This window comes from Mus pahari, unplaced genomic scaffold, assembly GCF_900095145.1.
Source record: "Mus pahari unplaced genomic scaffold, PAHARI_EIJ_v1.1 scaffold_3159_1, whole genome shotgun sequence".
In the NCBI taxonomy this organism is placed as follows: domain Eukaryota; kingdom Metazoa; phylum Chordata; class Mammalia; order Rodentia; family Muridae; genus Mus; species Mus pahari.
Window position 1 is genome coordinate 44,809 of NW_018392311.1, and position 19,640 is coordinate 64,448.

A 19,640-nucleotide genomic window follows, 5' to 3' on the forward strand; every position below is an offset into this window, starting at 1 on the left:
CAGGATCAGGTATGGGAATTTGGGGCAGAAGGGATACCTATGGCCAGTGGGCCAGGAGAAGGAATGAAAACGTGCAGCCTCCTTGGAGTCTCTTATGAGTCAATCAAGCTACCTTAGCCAAAATTCCTAACAATTGTGAGAGGGAACAGGAAGAATTCACCTCCAGTAGGTAGAGAGAGCCTTAAGTTCTGAGAAAGGGTTGCTAACCCACAGTCAACACTTCTGAACCAGAACTCTGCCTGTCTAAAGAACTGCAGGGACAAAAATGGAGAAAAGACTGAAGACAAGAGCCTAGTATGTTTGCCCTCTGAGAGGCTCTGCTAGCAGCTGACTGAAGCAGTTCTACATCCTTACACCCAACTATTGGATTGAATAGCACCTTACGTTGAATTAGGCAAAGGACTGAAGCTGAAGGGGTATGAAACCCCATAAGAAGACCAGCATTTTCAACTAACCTGGACTACAGGAAACTCAGAGACTGAGCCATCTATCAGGCAGGATACATGGACATGTACCAGGTCCCTGGAACTTGTAGAACAGAGCACTGCCTCAGTGGCTGAATATGTGACTAATCCTCAAGAGACTTAGGTCATAGGCATGAGGAGGACCCTCTAGGTGGCAAGGGGTAGTAAGTGTAAGATAAGCAATTGTTGATGCAGGGATTTAATGCAGAAGGAAATGACTGAAATGTACATACATAAAATAATACTATTTTTTAAAAGTTGACAGTTTTCCTTAGAGAAAAGAATACTTAGAATAAAAGGATCATCACAGTGAACATTAGTTGCAAAGAAGATTCCTGAGATCGTATCAGCTGCCTAGAAATAGGAAAAATACAGAGCATCTGGGAAGAAGTTTTGAAACTTTTGAGTGTCCTGAAGGTTGTGACATATGCTCCACATTCCCACCTCTGTGTGATTTTTACCTATAGTGTTTGGTGCTTTAGTGAGTTATTCATATTTTTTCATATAAGTAAACCCTCACCCAGATTCAGGTATAAAATCCTAATACAATTTATGGTTCACAAAATAGCAATTTGGGTTGAGTGTGTGTGTGTGTGTGTGTGTGTGTGTGTGTGTGTGTGTGTGTGTGTGTGAGAGAGAGAGAGAGAGAGAGAGAGAGAGAGAGGGAGGGAGAGAGAGAACGCATGTGTATTCTGTATCTGGGGTTAAGAGTTATGTATGTTGTATTTACTCAAGTAGTATTCTGTAATACAACAAAATTCAAGACAATATGTAAACATTTTGAAAATTTGAGCCCCTATCACAATCTTAACAATATCCCTTCTATTTTGGAAAGTAGCAGAACCATACAGAGAGGTCTTTCTTATAATATGCAATACAGAAATATATTTCCTACCAAGTTTTTCTAAGGAGTTATTACCAAGTCTGAATTTCACTAATAGATATTTTTGATATAATATCTTTATAGAAACCATTGATTTACTTTTAAAGCACAGGCATTTTAGATTTATGAATTTAGAAAAGGTTTTCAATAGCTTAGTAAAATATAGATCATTCAGAACGACACACATGGAACAATCCATAGCTACCACGTATTTCATCCATGAGAATTACACAATAATAGTATAGAATATTTGAGAACAAGACAGATGTAAATGATACTGTTTTTTCAGTTACACTGTAGTTCTTATTCTTACACATAACTTATAAATATAGCTAAAATACTAATTAGTTTAAATTTTTATTTTTTTATGCAGTGTTCCTTTGCCATATGTTCAACTTTACTCTTACCTTTTATGTACATTCAAAGGCAGGATCTCTCCTTTTCTTCACAGAAAATTCCACCTAAGTTATCTGATCTTGTGAATTCCTATAACAGATGAAAGTTTTAGTGCAAAATTCATGAAAATAAAATTAGGAATTCAGGTTCAAACTATAAATGACATGTGAATAATAGCCTAGTGAATAATTCAAATTTTTTCAATTATTATGTAAACTAATACATCATAAGTACTTATAAAATTTCATAATAATTTCATTGTAACATAATAATATTTTTTCTCATTTTCCTATATAGCTTCTACCACTTTTCAATACAAACTTCTCCCAAATTTGGCTTTGGTTTTTGATAATTCACTTTTTATAGTTAGTGATGCTAGACTGTGCAAAAATTTAGGGCCATTTACTATACAGTGTATATTCTAGCATAAACCATGTCCTCAAAAAGTAATGAGTTTTCCTTCCAAATGCCCTCTCTACTTCTTATAGTTTAAAGTATTTTTGAGAAGACCTAAAGAAGATCTCCAGAATTTATGCCAGTGTTTTCAATTTTTGATCTTTTGGAGCTTTTGTTTAGTAATTAGAATTTCAAGAACAGCATCTTATTATAAAGATAGAATTTCAAAACCCTTCTAAGTGATTGGCCCTTAGTTTCTCTGGCTCCTATGACAAGATATTTTCCAAGTCTTGAAGTTGAAGATGTTTTATGTAAGGTGAAGAAACTAGTCTGTTATTCTTTGTAGTTTAAACAATTATGCATTTCTTTTTTTTTCTTTTTTTTTTATTATTATTTTCTTTATTTACATTTCAAATGCTATCCCGAAAGTTTCCCATACCCCTCCCCCCATCTCTGTTTCCCTTCCCACCAACTCCCACTACTTGGCCCAGGCCTTGCCTTGTGCTAGGTCATATAGAGTTTGGAAGACCAAGGAGCCTCTATTCCCACTGATGGCCGATTAGGTCATCTTCTGCTACAAATGCAGCTAGAAACGAAACCCCAGGGGGTACTGGTTAGTTCCTGTTGTTGTTCCACCTACAGGGTTGCAGCCCCCTTCAGGTACTTGGGTACTTTCTCTAGTTCCTCCATTGGGGACCCTGTGTTCCATCCAGTAGCTGGCTGTGAGCATCCATTCTTAACTAATTGCTATGTATTATATAAATAATTATCTATGGCTAAGATTGAGAGAAGTCTATGTTCTGAAATATAAACATCAGTACAAAGATATGCGTTTTAGGGAATGACCATTTAGCAAAATAACAACAGATTTTTATGGACTCCTTTAGATCCTCATTAATGAAGCTTTCAAGGAATTACAATATTAGGAATAGAGCATCTTCATTATGATCAGTATTCAAATTGAAACAGAAAACAGTGATAGCATTATAATTTTTTTATCATTCCATGTCCTGGAATATCATGTTACAAGGAAAATTAGTTAATTCTTCCTTATAAATTATTTGCAGAACTAGAAAAATATAAAGGGATTAATTCTTAATTTCTATATGTATATACAAACATGGTAATATTTTTTCTAGAAAGTAACAATTACACAAAATTTATACAGGTAGGTTGATAATCTGTGAAATAATTAGCAAAGCTGAGTGCCAATTATCAGATACCTGAGAGTTTTATAATTAAAAAAAAAAAAAAAAAAAAAAAACCCTGTCGTTAGAAGTATAAAAGTGTCTGAATACACAGCTTGAGTCAATAAACTGAGGTCCAGGTCATGTGTTTGAATTTTATTTTACAGCATATGTTCTACATTGTTTAAAAAGTAAAAATTTCATATTTCAACATAATACTTGATAATTAGAAATCAGCTCTGTAAAAATATACATAAGTTTGGTATACTATATAAGTGGTTAAATTTAAATTATATTTTCACTTTTAGCATGTGGTTTCCTGAACATGTGAAAAGAATTTTTCCGTGGTCTTAATAAAATAATATAGCATTTTGGGGCAAAGATGCAAAGAAGAAGCCCTGCACTTGAGGCCAAGATACAGAAAACTTCCACAGCAACCATAGTCTTGCCTTTGGTGCTTTGGTAGACAGGGATGAAAGTGATCCAGACACTGCAGAACACCAGCATGCTGAATGTCAAGAGCTTGGCTTCATTGAATGTATCAGGCAGTTTCCTGGCCAAGAAAGCTACAGTGAAACTTGCTAGAGCAACAGAGCCCATGTATCCAAGGACACAGTAGAAGGCAGTCACTGAACCTTTTTTGCAAACAATGATGATGTGGCCATGTACCGTGTGTACATCAGCATGAACAAATGGAGGAGAAGTTCCCAGCCAAACTCCACAGAGAATCAGCTGAATCATGGTGCATATGATAATGATGTACTTGGGTGCCCCTGACACAAGCAGCCATCTCATTCTTCCTGGAACAGTGACCTTAAATGCTAGTACTACAGTAATTGTCTTGGCCAGGATAGTAGAGGCAGCCACAGTGAAAGCAATGGCAAATGTGGTCTGCTGCAGGATACAGATGACCACAGTGGGATGACCAATGTAAAGCAAGGAACAGATAAAACAAAATACGAGGGAGATTAGTAATACATAGCTGAGAGTTCGGTTATTGGCTTTGACGATGGGAGTTTCTCGGTGTTTCAGGAAGATGCAGAATACAATAGATGTAAGGACAGAGAAGCATAGAGCAAAGCCAGCCAGAGCCTTTCCCAAAGGGTCTCTATAATCTAAAATAGTCACAACTTTTTGGAGACATAGAGTATGGTCTTCATTGGCATATTGATCTTCTGGACACTTCAAACACTGATCCATGTCTAATATAAAAGGAAAGAGTTATCAGATATATTTATTCATTATCATATATAAGACATACTGAATTAATGCATTGGAAAAAATCATAGCTAAATTAGACTTGCATCTTGTGGCATATTATCTTATATATTCAAGATATTTATAGCATATTTCAAAAACTCATGCCATCATATAATTTTCATATTTCCACAATCACATATTTTAGCTTGATCATTAAGGAAACAAACTTTTATAATTTGATCATGCTCACTATTATGCAAAAATAACTAAAATTGGAATGTGTGCATATATCTTAATGTTTATTGATGAGCAACTCTTTTGTTCCACATGTGGTCTCAAGTTGATTGTTAGACAAATAAATCATATACACTCCATATCTTAGAAAACAATATATGGTCAACATGTTACTAAAATATTTTAATCCCTAACTATGCTCCCAATAATTTCCTTATGCACATAAATAAGCATAGTCCTACTCCCTGACAGTAGGGGCACATGCCTTTAATCCCAGCACTTGGGAGGCAGAGGCAGGCAGATTTCTGAGTTCGTGGCCATTCTGGTCTTCAGAGTGAGTTCCAGGTCAGCCAGGGCTAGACAGAGAATCCCTGTCTCGAAAAAACAAACAAAAAAAAACCATAACAAAACAAAACAAAACAAATTAAAAAAGGATAGTCCTTACTGTATGAAAGGGACAGACACCACTACAGATAATCATAGTAAAATTAAGAGTTTTGGAGTCTTGTCTAATGAATATAACTATAAAATTGATTTCTAATTTAAAACATTACAGATTGTAACAGTTAGTATTTAACAATTTGATGAGTGTTTATATTTTGCATTTTCTAAGATGATCACTAATAAATACCAGAAAATCTCAGCAAAAGAGAATCTTAAACATAAACTTGCTGAGAAACAAAACAATAAACATAACAAAGTGGAGTACGGAAAGATTATCAGGCAACAATATTACATAGGGAACTAAAGACAACCAAGGAATGTAGAGATATTTTTCTAGAGTAGAGGATACACAGTAATTGTCCTTGAATAACAAAATAGTCTTCCCCAAAAACACAAAAGTAATACTATACAGACTAATTTATTGTACTTAGAAACATTTTTATATACAGAAAATCTTTGTATGCAACAAAAGTTAAAAAATCAGTCATAAATATCAAAAGCAGTAAAGAGGGTTTATTTTGTAGGAAGGATGGGGAAAATTAAACACACATATATTCAAGCCTTTATAAATAATACAAAGAAGTAAAATCCCTTGGTCAACAACAGGACATGCCTACAAGAAGAACTGGTAGGCTGTCTATAGACCCTAGCCACCCTCTCTATTACCCTATACATAATTCTCAGATTTCACATAGTATTGTAATAATATAACTAGAGCAGCTTTATTTCAAAACAGTCCATGCCTCCTGTGGCTCTATAAGACTATCACCCTGGCCTTCTATTAATCATCAATCAATGCTAGCAAGCCTTATCCATGAACATACCAGAAGAGCAGGCAAATCTCAGCCAACCCACACTCTGAAAATTACACATAAATCAGAACCCATGGAGTAATAACCCACACAACCAAGACAAACCCAGGAGTCAGCTGGTAGACCTATAATCAGCATAAATTTAAATACCTAGGTGCCAATAAATAAATAAATAAATAAATAAATAAATAAATAAATAAATAAATAAGATAAGTCAAGGGCAATGTGCCTCCTACAATAGCAGGTTCTAATCTTCTAACTTGGCTAAAGTAGAACCAAAAGACCATAGAAGTATGTATAAATTTGATGATTAGTATGGTCTTTGAAAAAAAAAAAAAAACATTAAAAGAGATCACTTGAAAACTTCGGTCAACAGAAACAAAGAAATTAAAAATTTTGTTAATCAAAGCCAAGAAAATTGAAACAATTGGAGGAAATAAGTAAGTTTCCTAAACAAGTTCATAGCATAAACAATTAATCTGTTGAAGGAAACAAATGAATGTTTTTTTTTTCCTGTAAAAGGAAAGAGAAACAGTAAAGAAAACACAATCTGAGAAAATATCTGGAATAAAAAACTGAGGAATGCAAACAAGAAAAGATTTCCCAATAAAATAAAAAAGATGGAAGAAAGAATCTCAGTTATTGAAATCATTATAGAAGAAATTGTTACAGCAGTCACAGAAAACCTTAAATATAAAACTCCAAGAGAGACAACTTTCAGGACATATAGGACTATGAACAGCCAGATTAAGGATTTTAAGCATAAAGTATGGAGCATACCAGCTCAAAGGCTAAGAAAATATTTTTAACAAAACCATAGAGTTGACTATTCCTTACGTGAAAAGAAGAAAAATATAAAGGCACAAGAAAGCTGTAGAACAACAAATCTATCAGATCAGAAAAGAAATTACCAGTGACACATAATAATCAATACACCAAGTGATATAAAAAATTAAAATTTATAAAGTTAAAAGAGCAAATTAGAGGTATAGAAGAGAGTGAAGTTTCCCAAATAACAAGGCCAGCAAAAATCTTCTTTAAAAATTATAGAAAGATCTTCCCTAACCTAGAAAACAAGATGCCTATAAACATATAAGATATCTACAAAACACCAAACAGATGGAAACAGAAATGAAATTCCTCCTATCACATAAAAATTAAATGCAAAATACACTGAACAAATAAAGAATATTGAAAATGGTAAGAGGAAAGATCAAGTAACACATAAAGGTTTACTCATTAGAATTAAACCAGAGTTCTTAAGACAGATTCTAAAAGCCAAAGATCTTAGGAAGATGTCACACAGACCCTAAGAAAACAAAAAAGTGAGCTTATGCTAATATACTCAGGAAAACTATCAAATATCAAAGAATAAATAAATGTATTCCAAAACAATACCAAATGTAAATAATATATTTCCACAGTTAGGTCCTACAGAGGATAATAGAAGAAAAAAAAATCCAAACAAGTGGAGAAACAACACCCCAGAAAAGGAAGAAACTAATCTCATGACAACACAAAAAGAAGAGAACCACACAAGTATAGTCCACCTCTAAAAAGGAAAATAACAGAAAGCAACAACTGTTGGTCCTTAATATCTCTCAACATTCATGGATTTAATTCTCCAAGAAAATGAAATAGACTAGCACTCTAGATATTTATACACGACCAGCATTTTGCTTTATAAAGGAAACATACCTCAATGACAAAGACAGATACTACTTCAAAGGAAAAGACTGGAAAATATTTTCAATCCAAATGGCTGCAAGAAACAAGCTGGGTTAGAATTTCTAGTATCCAATAATATAGATTTTCAATCAAAAGTTACCAAAAAATATGGGGACAAATACTACATATTGATTAAAGGAAAAATTCAGCAGTAGGAGCAATTGAACATCTTGAATATCTGTGCCCCAAAATCAGGGTCACCCACATTTGTAAAAGAAACATAAGGAAGCCAAAGCATACACTAAACCTACCTTATAAAATATTAAGAGACTTTGAGACTCTACTTCCACTAATGACCAATCATGGAAACAGAAACTAAACAGATACACAGTGAAACTAAGAGAAGGTATAAACCCAGTGGACTTCACACATGCCTACAGATCATTTCACCCTAAAAAGAAAGAATATACCTTCTCAGAACCTCATGGTAATGTCTCAAAAATAGACCATATAATCAGACACAAAACAAGCCTCAACCAATACAAGGCAACTGAAGTAATCACATGCATTCTGTCAGATCAGCACAGACCAATGCTGCACTTCAACAAAAACAAAACAACAGGAAGTCCACATATACATGGAAGCTAAATAACTATCTACTCAATAAAAACTTGACCAATAAAGAAATAAAGAAAGGAATTAAAGGATATTTAGAATTTAATGAAAATGAGAGTGAAACTTATGGAAACATGAACCACAATGAAAGCAGTGGTAAGCAAAAATTTCATAGCTCTGAGTGCTTCCAAAAAGAATTTGGTGAGAGCATATACTAGCAGCTTAACAACACATTGGAAAGCTCAAGTACAAATCAGCAAAAATACATGTAAGACGAGTAGATAATAGGTAATAATCAAACTCAAGTCTGAATTTATCCAAATAGAAACAAAGAGATCTACTTAAAGAATCAACAAAACCAGGAAGTGGTACATTGAGAAATCAATAAGATAGATAAACTCTTATCCAGAATAATCAAAAGACACAGAGACCTTATTCAAATTAATAAAATCAGAAATGAAAATAGAGACATAACAACAGAAACTGAAGAAATTAAAACTTACCAAACTCTACTACAAAAGCCTATACTCAATTAAACTGGAAAATTTAGATGAAATAGATTATGTTCTAGACAGATACCAGGTGCCAAAGTTAAATAAGGATCAGAGAAACCATTAAACATTCAAACAAGCCCCAAGGAAATTGAAACAGTGAGCAATAGTCTACAAAGAATAAATTCCCCAGGATCAGATGGTTTTCGTTCAGGATTCATTCAAACTTTCAAAAATGACCTAATATCATTAATTCTCATACTCTATCATAAAAAAGATGCACGAGGAACACTACTGAGTAAATTATTTGAATCTACAGTTAAACTGATACCTTTATCACACAAAGACCAAGAAAAAACAAGAGAGAATTTAAAAACATTTTTCTTCAAGAATATTGAAGTAAAATACTCAATAAAATTCATGCAAACAGAATACAAGAACATATCAAAATGATCATACATTATGATCAAGAAGACTTCATCCCAGTGAAGCAGGGATGGTTCAATATATGGATATCCATCAACATAATACACTATATAAACAAACTCAAAAAAAAATTAAAAACCAAAATGTGACCATCTCATTAGATTCTGAAAAAGTCTTTGACAAAAATACAAGAGCCCTTCTTGCTAAAAGTATTGGAGAAACCTGGAAATCAAGGGACATACCTAAATATAATAAATGTAATATACAGCAAGCCAATGACCAACATCAAACTAAATGGAGAGAAACTTGAAGCAATCCCTCTAAAATCAGGGACAAATCAAGGCTGTCCACTGTCCCCCATCTAATAAATATAGTACTTGGAATTCTATCCATAGCAATTAGACAACAAAATGAGATTAGCATAATGCAAATTGGAAAGGAGGGAGTCAAGATAATGGTATTTGTAGATTATATGATACTGCACATAAGCATTGAAAAATGCAATTGACCAAATTTTATCTCCTTGTACAAAGCTTAAGTCCAAGTGTAACATGAATGTCCACCTAGCCAGATAAAATGAATCTAATAGAAGAAGTGGGAAAGAACCCCAAATATATTGGAAAGGACAAAATTTCCTGAAAAGAACATCCAGTCTTATTCTCCAAGATCAAGATTTGAGAAATGGGACCTCATAACATTGAAAAGCTTCTGTAAGGCAAAGGACATTATCAATAGAAAAAAAAATGGTAACCCACTGATTAGGAAAAGACCTTTAACTACCCTTCATCTAAAATGGGCTAACATCCAAAATATACAAAGAACTCAATATGTTGGACTCCAGAGAAACAATTTACACTATTAAAATGGGGAACAGAGCTAAACAGATAAATCTCAACTGAGGAATCTCAAATGGCTGAGAAGCACATAAAGAAGAGCTTGCTGTCATGCGCCTGATACAGTTTCCTGAGAGGCTTTTACAGAGGCTAGCAAATACAGAAGTGAATGCTTGCAGCCAAACATTGTTCTGAGGAGATAGTGCCTAGTGTGGGACTCAGAGAAAGGATTGATGGGGCTGAAGGAGTTTGCAACCCATAAAAAGAACAATGCCATCCAACCAGATACCCCAGAGATTTCAGGAGCTAAACCATCAGCCAAAGAGTATACCTGGTAGGTCCCATGGCTATAGCCACACATGTAGCAGAGGATGGCCTTGTTGGACATCAATAAGAAGAGATGCCCTTTGTTCTGAGAAGGCTCAAAGACTGTCCAGGAAGGGAGTGCAGGAGTGGGTGAATGGGGGACCACCAGTATAGAAGCAGGGAGAGAGAATGGGATGGGGATGTTGTAGGAGAAACCAGGAAAGGGATAACATTTGAAATGTAAATACACAAAACATTCTATAAAATAAAAAAAAAGTTTAATATCCTTAATCACCAGGAAAGCACAAATCAAATAACCCTGAAATTCCAACTCACAACCATCAGAATGGCTAATATCAAAAACTCAGGTGACAGCAAATGTTGACAAAGTAGTGGGGAAACTGGAACATTCTTCCATTGCTGCTGGGATTGCAAGCTGATACAACCACTCTAGAAATAAGTCTGGTGGTTCCTCAGAAAATTGCAAATAATTTTACCTGAGGCCCCAGTTACAAGGCTCCAGGGTATATACACAAATGATGCCCCAACATATAGCAAGGGCACATGTTCCACTAAGTTTATAGCAAACTTATTTAAAATAAGCAGAAGCTGGGAACAACCTAGAGGTACTCTCAACAGAGGAATGGATTCAGTAAATGTGACATATTTACACAATGGAATACTACTTAGCTATTAAAACCAATCACTTCACAAAATTCAGAGGCCAATGGATGGAATGTAAAATTATCATCCTTTGTGAGGTAACCCAGTAAAACACACACACACACACACACACACACACACACACACGCACACATGTAGAATGTAATCTATAATAAGTGGATATTATTCAAAAAGAACCTGGGGAATTCCCACTATACACCTCTTATCCCATATGAAACCCAAGAAAAAAGAAGACCACATCAAAATGTGGAGTATGCAGTCCTATCAGAAAGGGGAATGAAATAATCTTTGGAAGTAGAGGGAGAGAGGGATCTGGAAGGGAGGGAGGAGGGCTAGGGAGAAAAGGGTGTCAGGTTATATAAGTACTGAGATAGAGGAGAAGTGTGGAGGTTCATGAATGTGCAGGGAGAGTAGCAGTTGAGGAGAGATAACTGGGTATAGCCCCTAGAATGTTCCAAATGCCAGGGAACCAAGAGGTTCTCAGGACACAATAGGGAGGACATTATCTGAAATACCTAACAAATTTGAGATTGAAACTGTAGAGACCACATCTAGTGAATGACCCCCAGGTGAGCAATGGCACCACAAACTCATCTGAAAAATATTAATCCTGAATTGCACATGTCAACAGAAAGTGCAGGGACAAAGAATGGAGCAGAGATTCAAAGAAAGGCCATCCAGAGACTGCCCCACCTATGCATCTATTCTTTATGCACACACCAAACCCAGAAACTATTGCTGATGCAAAGAAGCACTTGCTGATAGGAACCTGATATAGCTGTCACAGAGAAGTTCAGCTAGAGCCTTACCGATACAGATGCGGATGAACACAGCTTCATCTACATACTCAAAACAATGGACAATTCATCTAGACAAAAGTTTAAAATGAAGAACACTGTAGTTAACTAATCATATAAATCAAATTAATGTAACAAATATATAAAGATCATTATGCTAAACATTAAAGAATAAACTTCTTTTTCAGCAACTCACACAGTTTTCTCAAAAAATCTACCAAGTCAGAAACAAGGCAAGTCTCAATAGATCCAGGAAAATTTAAATAACTCATTATACCCTAGCCGATCATCATGTACTAATGATGGGTATCATATACAAAGGGAACCACAGTAGGCTTACAAACTCATGGGGAATAAATAACTCTTAGTTTAATGATACAATGGATTAAGACAAAAATAAAAAAAGCTGGGCAGTGGTGGCACATACCTTTAATCCCAGCAATAGGGAGGCAGAGGCAGGTGGATTTCTGAGTTTGAGGCCACCCTGGTCTACAGAGTGGGTTCCAGAACAGCTAGGGCTACACAGAGAAAACCTGTCTCAAAAAATAAAATAAAACAAAACAAAATAAAGGAAAATAAAATAAAATAAAATAAAAATTTAAAAAGATAAAAATAAAAAATGTAGATTTTCTAGAATTCAATGAACATTTGTACACAACAATCTCAAATATACGGGACACAATGAGAGAGCTGCTAAAAGAAAAGTTAATGGCACTAAATATTTACCTAAGAAATTAGAGAGATCACATACTGGCAAGTTAAAAGCACATGTAAAGGCTCAGCAACAACAACAAAATGTTTAAATATACCTAAGGAAATTAGATGGCAATAAATTATGAAAATGAAGGATGAAATTAAAAATATAAAAAGATAAAGACAGAAAGATTTAGAAAATATAAATTTTTAATTCATCCAACAAGATAGGCTGACCATTATCCAACCAATGAAAAGGTTATAGAAAAAAATATCCAAAATACTAAATGAATAGATAAATAAATAATGTAAAGAGAAAATAGCAGACACTGAAGGGAATTATTAGGACACACTTTAAAATCTAGCACTCCACAAAATCTAATAAAATAAAAAAAATGATTATTTTCTTATAGGAAACACTCATCAAAGTGAAGTCATGACCAGACATGCAATTTACATAGACCAATGTCACCCATTAAAATAGAACCACTCATTTAAATACTCCCAAACACAACAAAGCCTATGTTCAAATTGTATTTAGGTAAAACTTCAACCAGAGTTTCAAAGACATAACACTAGTACATCCCAAATTATTCCACAAAAGAGATACAGAAGGATCATTTCCCAGCTCATTTTCTGAATCTATAGTTACCTTAACACACAAGCTGCATAAAGTTTCAATGAAGAAAGGGAATTATGTATTAATTTCTCTAAAAAATAAACATGTTAAATTATTCAATAAAACACTTGCAAACAAAATTCATGAACACATCAAAAAGATTCTCTATCTCATCATGATAAATACTTGTATAATTCCTAATGCAAGAAACATACCGAAAGATTCTAAAGACAATTTACAGTAAGTTTATAGCCAAGATAAATACTGGCATAATTCCTAATGTAATAAACATACCTAAAGTTTCTAAAGAAAACTTATAGCAAGGTTATAGCTAACCAAGTGTGGATGCCTCAGTCCTTCTTAGAAAGGGGAACAAAATATACCTTGAAGCAAATAAAGAGACAATGTGTGAATCAGACACCGAAGGAATGGCCATACTGAGACTACCCCATGTGGGAACCCATACCATATACAGACACAAAACCCAGAGACTATCTTGAATGCTAAGAAGTGCATGCTGACAGGTGACTGATATACCTGACTAGTGAGAAGGTCTGCCAAAATCTGACAAATACAGAGACAGAGGTTCATAGGCAACCATTGGACTGAGCACAGGCTTCCCAATGGAGGAGTTAGAGAAAGGACTAAAGGAGATGGAGGAGTTTGTAACACCATAGGAAGAGCCATATTATCAACCAACCAAACCACACAGAGCTCAAGTACATATGGAGGGACCCATGTTTCCAGCCATATATGCTGCAGAGGATGGCCTTGTTGGGCATCAATGGGAGGAATAGCCCTTGGTCCTGTGAAGGCTAATTTCCCCAGTGTAGAGAAACACCAGCATTGGAAGTCGGAAGTGGGTAGATGAAAAGGGAAACATCCACATAAAAGCAGGTGTGGGAGATGGAATGGATGTTTCCCGGGGGAAAAACAGGAAAGGGGATAACATTTGAAATTTAAATAAAGAAAATATCCAATTAAAATAAAAACATATTATAACAACACTTAAAAATAAATTTATATTTTAATAGTAATAATAATAATAATAGTAATAATGATAGTGATAATAATGATAATAAAAGCCATTACTCATATTGATAAGAATTTGGGCCAAGGGGAATATACTTTCATTGCTGATGTGAGTGTGAACTTATAGAGCAACTATGGAAATCAATAAGGAAATTTATAAGAAAATTGGGATTATATTTACCATCAAACCCAGCTTTAACACTCTTACATATGTACCCAAAATATATTCTATCTTACCACAACAACACTTGCTTTATTAAGTTCTTTGTAGTTTTATTTAAAAGAAACAAAAATGAAAACAACCTAGATGTACTTCAACTGGGGAAAGGATAAAGAAAGTATATTCCAACTACACAACACAGGATGACCCAACTGTTTAAAATAAAATGACATCATGAAATTTACTGTCAGATGAATGGAACAAAAAAGATATCAACCTGAATAAAATAACCCAGTGACAGAAAGCAAATATTGTAAATATCGGCTCAAAATTTGATAATCGCTGTTAAATAAATGATAAGAAGCTACAATGCTGAAGCCCAGATTGCTATGTAAAGAAGTCTGAACAGAGAAAGATATATCTCTCTGGGAAGGAGAAATATATAATTTTTGTTATTGGGGACCAAAATGATAGGAAAGGAAGTGATCTTTGGTAGGTTATGGAGAGAGTGTCGATGGAGATAAAGACCTAGATTTGGAAAGTATTTGATGGACAGTGTGGAAATACAGTTCAGTGGAAATCTCCTGGATGTATAAAGATAATCCTATTGAGGAATGCCCTTAATAAAGAATACAGAGACTGAACTTGCCATCTTTGTTAACTAGGCAATTGATAGGAATGGATAGCCATTGGCTGTCTTGTTGGATGAGTCGTTCCCATGAATGTACCTAAACAAGACAGACTGATGGTAGAACGAAAGGTCATCATTTGAAATTTGAGAGTGTCCCCCCATTGCTGAGGACAGTTTCCTCTTAGGTTATTGAAAATAAGGAGGTTTAACTGGTATGGGGCAGAATCTAGCACTCACCCATATTATAGTCTCTTGGCCATGATCATGTATTCTTCAGGCTATGACAAACCTAGACCTCATATTAATACTAAACTGCCATCAGTGAAATGCAAATCAAAGAATCCTGATATACCATTTTATACCTGAGAGAATGAGTATAATAAAAAATATCTCAAGGTGTGGCACATGATGTCAAAACCATGTAGAAAGAGAAAAGCTCCTCCATTGCTGTTGGCAATGCAAAATTGTACAAAAACTTTGGAAATCAATATGATGTTTTCTCAGAAAACTAGGAAAGCTGCAACTTTATGACCAAGCTATAACCCTCCTGTTAATATACCCAAAAGGTGTCCCAATCTACCACATACAGATTTGTTCAACTATGAACATCTCAGCTTTATTCAAAATACCCAGAAACTAGAAACAAGCAATATTTCCCTCCACTGAAGAAAGGATAAAAAATAGGGCACTCCTACACAAAAGAATACTATTTAGGTAGCAAAACCCCACATCTTGAAATATTCAAGCAAATGAATGGAATTTAGTATATCATCCTGAATGAGATAGGCCAGACTAAAAAAGACATGGATCTTATGTACTCATTTCACGTAGATATTAGACATAAATTTTGGCATAACCATGCTACAAACCACTGACCCAAAGAAAATGGGTAATAAGGTGCTTCCAAATGTGGATGTACAAATATTATACAGAAGTTGCAACTAAATAGTCTTAGGAAGTCAATTAATATAGAAAAAGTTGTTGAAGTGGGAGTAAGGGGGTAAAGGGATGGTGAAAGACCATGGCTTGAAGGGACAGACATGCCTGGGAGTGAGAATAGAAATTGACGAGGGTCTTATCTGGGACTAGATGGAGGGCTGGGTAAGGTAAGGATACAGGGAATATACAGTGATGACCCTAACTAAGATTCTAAATAGAAAGGGATATAGAAACTTAATAGGGTACCTTCTTTAGATAGGCACAACTTCAAAAGGAAAGAAAGTGACATCAATCCATCCAGGGAACATTCAACCAAATATTTGTCATTATTATTTCCAGGAATATGGATGGAGGAGAGTCTGTAGAAAGTGCCAACCAATGATTTTCCCAAAAACCTATGATGCAGCCAAAGTCTGCCACTATTAATAATACTGTTATGCTTGCAAACAGGAACATAGCAGAACTGTCTCTTTATGGGCTTCATGTAGCAGCAGGTATAAAGAAACCAACAGGAAATATGATGAGTTTATCAAGTATTCTGTAAAGTTTGGAATAGACATAGGTGAGCTAGACGAATCAAGGACACTACAAGAACACCTACAGAATCAAATAACCTGGGCCTCTAGGTATTCATAAGGACTAGAACACTAATTGGGGAGCATGCTAAGACTGGAGCTAGGGTCCCTAAATATAAATAGCAAATGTACACCTTGTTCTCCATCTGGGTCCTGTCACAAGTGGAGCAAAATCTGTCTCTATCTTTGTGACCTACCATAGGATTTCATTTCCCTACTTGGGCTGCCACATTGGACCTCAGCACTAGGCCTGCTTTGAACATATAACACATGGTAGAACAGTATACAAGGGGACTCTGTTCTTCTCTAATGGGAAGATTAGGGTATATGAGGGGGATGAATTTGTAAGAATGGGACTGGCAGAAGAGGATGGATGGGGGAATGTGAGCAGACTATAAAGTGAATAAAAAGTGAAGTGTTGTAAATGCATATTAGTCCTATTTTTAATAAAATTGAAAAACAAAAACATGTCATAATGCAGTCATCTTTATTATTCTAAAGAAATATTCAGGAATAATATCATTTTTCCAGGTATATAGAATAACAAGACAAAAATACAGTTAAAGAGAGAGTTTATTATTTTAAATAAAAATATATCTGAGGCTTTTGACTCCTAAATATGATATATCTTTTACTTTCCACAAAGGACTTTTGAGAACTCTTTTAATATGGGAGAAAAATTCAATCTGAATATTTTGATAAATGATAACCTTACTTGTCATGTTCGAAATTTCATTTTCTGGGCAGGAGTTACAAACAAAACAGCAGATATCCTTTTTTTCCTGAGGGGATTTTCTCAGTCCTGGACTGCAAGGCATACTACATATTGAGGGTAGAATCTGTGGAAAAATATAGGCCTATAAACAAGGACAATATCCTTATGGATAAACAACCAGTGATTCACATAACAGAGATCTAATAGAAGACCTTGTTTAACACACATATGTCATATTAAATTTTACTGTTTTTTTAAGATAAAATGCATGACTGTATGATGGTTTATATATTAAGAACTATCCAATAAAAGTGTAAGAATAAGATAATAACTGGTGAAATTTATAATAAGTCAATAAATGAAGAAATGCCAAGTATTTTTCCATAAAAAAGCAAAAGAGGAGGTTATATTAGGTAATTGTGCTCCAAGTTAAACATTAAAATTATGAATAAATTACCTGGTCCATATCTGTAGCCCACTCCACCATTTCCTTAGACATATATAGCTGTAGACCACTTGGAAGATAACCTGAAAATCTTCCTATTTTCATTTTAAGTCCATAATCTTTTTGAAAATCCATTATATAGAAAATGTCATACTCTGTATCCTGTTTCAAATTCTGGTTCATGTTGACTAGGTCTCCAGCAGGATTTACAAATTGTAATGTCTTCAGTATAGAAAACATCTAAAACACATTTGTCATTTTAGTTTCAACTAAGCTTCTACTTTAGAATAGAAAGTATTATATTTAGAAAGTTCCAAATTGTTATTATCCTCTCCAAATTATTCCAAATTATTATTATCCTTTAGAAGAAGTATTCATTACAATCTTTGCTCTGGTGCACTGCCAGGGAGATGGAGGCCTGCAGAAGTGACACAGCTTCTAGGAAAGATCCTGTTTCTGGCTCCAGTTACCTAGCACCTTTCCTGCCCGAGGAGGGGTGTCTGCCTGGGAGGAGTCTCAAGGCCTGAGCTGGCAGGAGAGCCATTTTTGCTCCGGTTCGCTTAGGCTCCAGTCTGCACTAGCAAGAGTGTGGACTGCAGAAGCTACAAAGCTTTGGGACAGACAGAAGCAACCTAACTTCTGGGTCAGACTCTGTTTCGCCTCCAGAAATTTGGGCACCTTCCTCACCAGAGGAAAGGTGGCCACCTGTGAGGGCTCTGTCTGCCAGAGCAGATGAGAGAGTCACATAGTGTCCAGGGTCCCACAGTGGCTAGTCTGTGCAGGTGAGTGAATAAACTGCAGAGGCAACACATCTTCTGGGACAGGCACACTTTTGGCCCTACTTCTCCAGCCAGGAGGCAGATCAGAACTCCAGGCCTCTCTGCACCTAGAGGAGAGCTTCCCTGCAGAGAGTAATCCAACCACTGAGACTCAAGAGAGAGCTGGACTCCCAGGACTGCTGACAGAGTCTAACAGAATTACAGGAGGAACAAGCTCCAATGAGAGACAACTATGACAACTAACTCCAGAGATCACCAGATGGCGAAAGGCAAATGTAGGAATCTTACTAAAAGATACCAAGACCACTCACCATCATCAGAACCTAGCACTCCCACCTTAGTCAGTCCTGAATACACCAAAACACCCGAAAAGCAAGAAACAGATTGAAAAGCATAACTCATGATGCTGGTAGAGGACTTTAAGAAGGACATTATTAAAGAAATGCAGGAGAACACTGCTAAAGAGATACAAGTTCTTAAATAAAAACAGGAGAATACTTCTAAAGAGGTAGAAGTCCTTAAAGGGAGAGAGGAGAACAGAAACAAACAGGTGATAGAATTGAACAAAACCATCCCAGACCTAAAAAGGAAATAGAAGCAATAAAGAAAACCCAAAATGTTATACCTCTGAAGATAGAAATCCTAGGAAAGAAATCAGGAACCATAGATGTGAGCATCAGCAATAGAATACAGGAGATAGAAGAGAGAATCTCAGCTGCAGAAGATTCCATAGAGAACATGGGCAAAACAATCAAAGAAAATAAAAATGCAAAAAGATCCTAACTCTAAATATCCAGGAAATTCAGGAAACAATGAGAAGACCAAAACTTCGCGTAATAATAGTAGCTGAGAATGAAGATTTTCAACTTAAAGGGCTAGCAAATATCTTCAACAAAATTATACAAGAAAACTTCCTAAACATAAAGAAGGAGATGCCCATGAACATAAAAGAAGCATACAGAACCCCAAGTAGACTGGACCAGAAGAGAAATTCCTCCCAATACTTAATAATCAGAACAGCAAATGTACTACATAAAGATAGAATATTTAAAGCAGCAAGGGAAAAGGGCTAAGTAACATAGAAAGGCAGGCTGATTAAAATTACACCAGACTATTCACCAGAAATTATGAAAGCCAGAAGATCCTGGATAGATATGATACAGACCCTAAGAGAACACAAATGCCAGCCCAGCAATACTCTCAGTTACCATAGATG

At 35.3% G+C, this 19,640-nt stretch overlaps 1 protein-coding gene across 1 annotated transcript in view; it reads right to left on the bottom strand.

Annotated features, from left to right (window-relative positions):
- Positions 1-3,611: 3,611 nt before the first annotated feature.
- Positions 3,612-19,640, bottom strand: part of LOC110314935 (vomeronasal type-2 receptor 116-like) — a 26,014-nt gene continuing 9,985 nt past the window's right edge. The window contains exons 4-6 of the mRNA XM_021189120.1: positions 17,658-17,885; positions 17,201-17,324; positions 3,612-4,528 (exon numbers count right to left, since the gene is read on the bottom strand). Of these exons, the coding sequence (XP_021044779.1) occupies positions 3,612-4,528; positions 17,201-17,324; positions 17,658-17,885 (1,269 nt within the window). The remainder of the gene's footprint in view (positions 4,529-17,200; positions 17,325-17,657; positions 17,886-19,640) is intronic.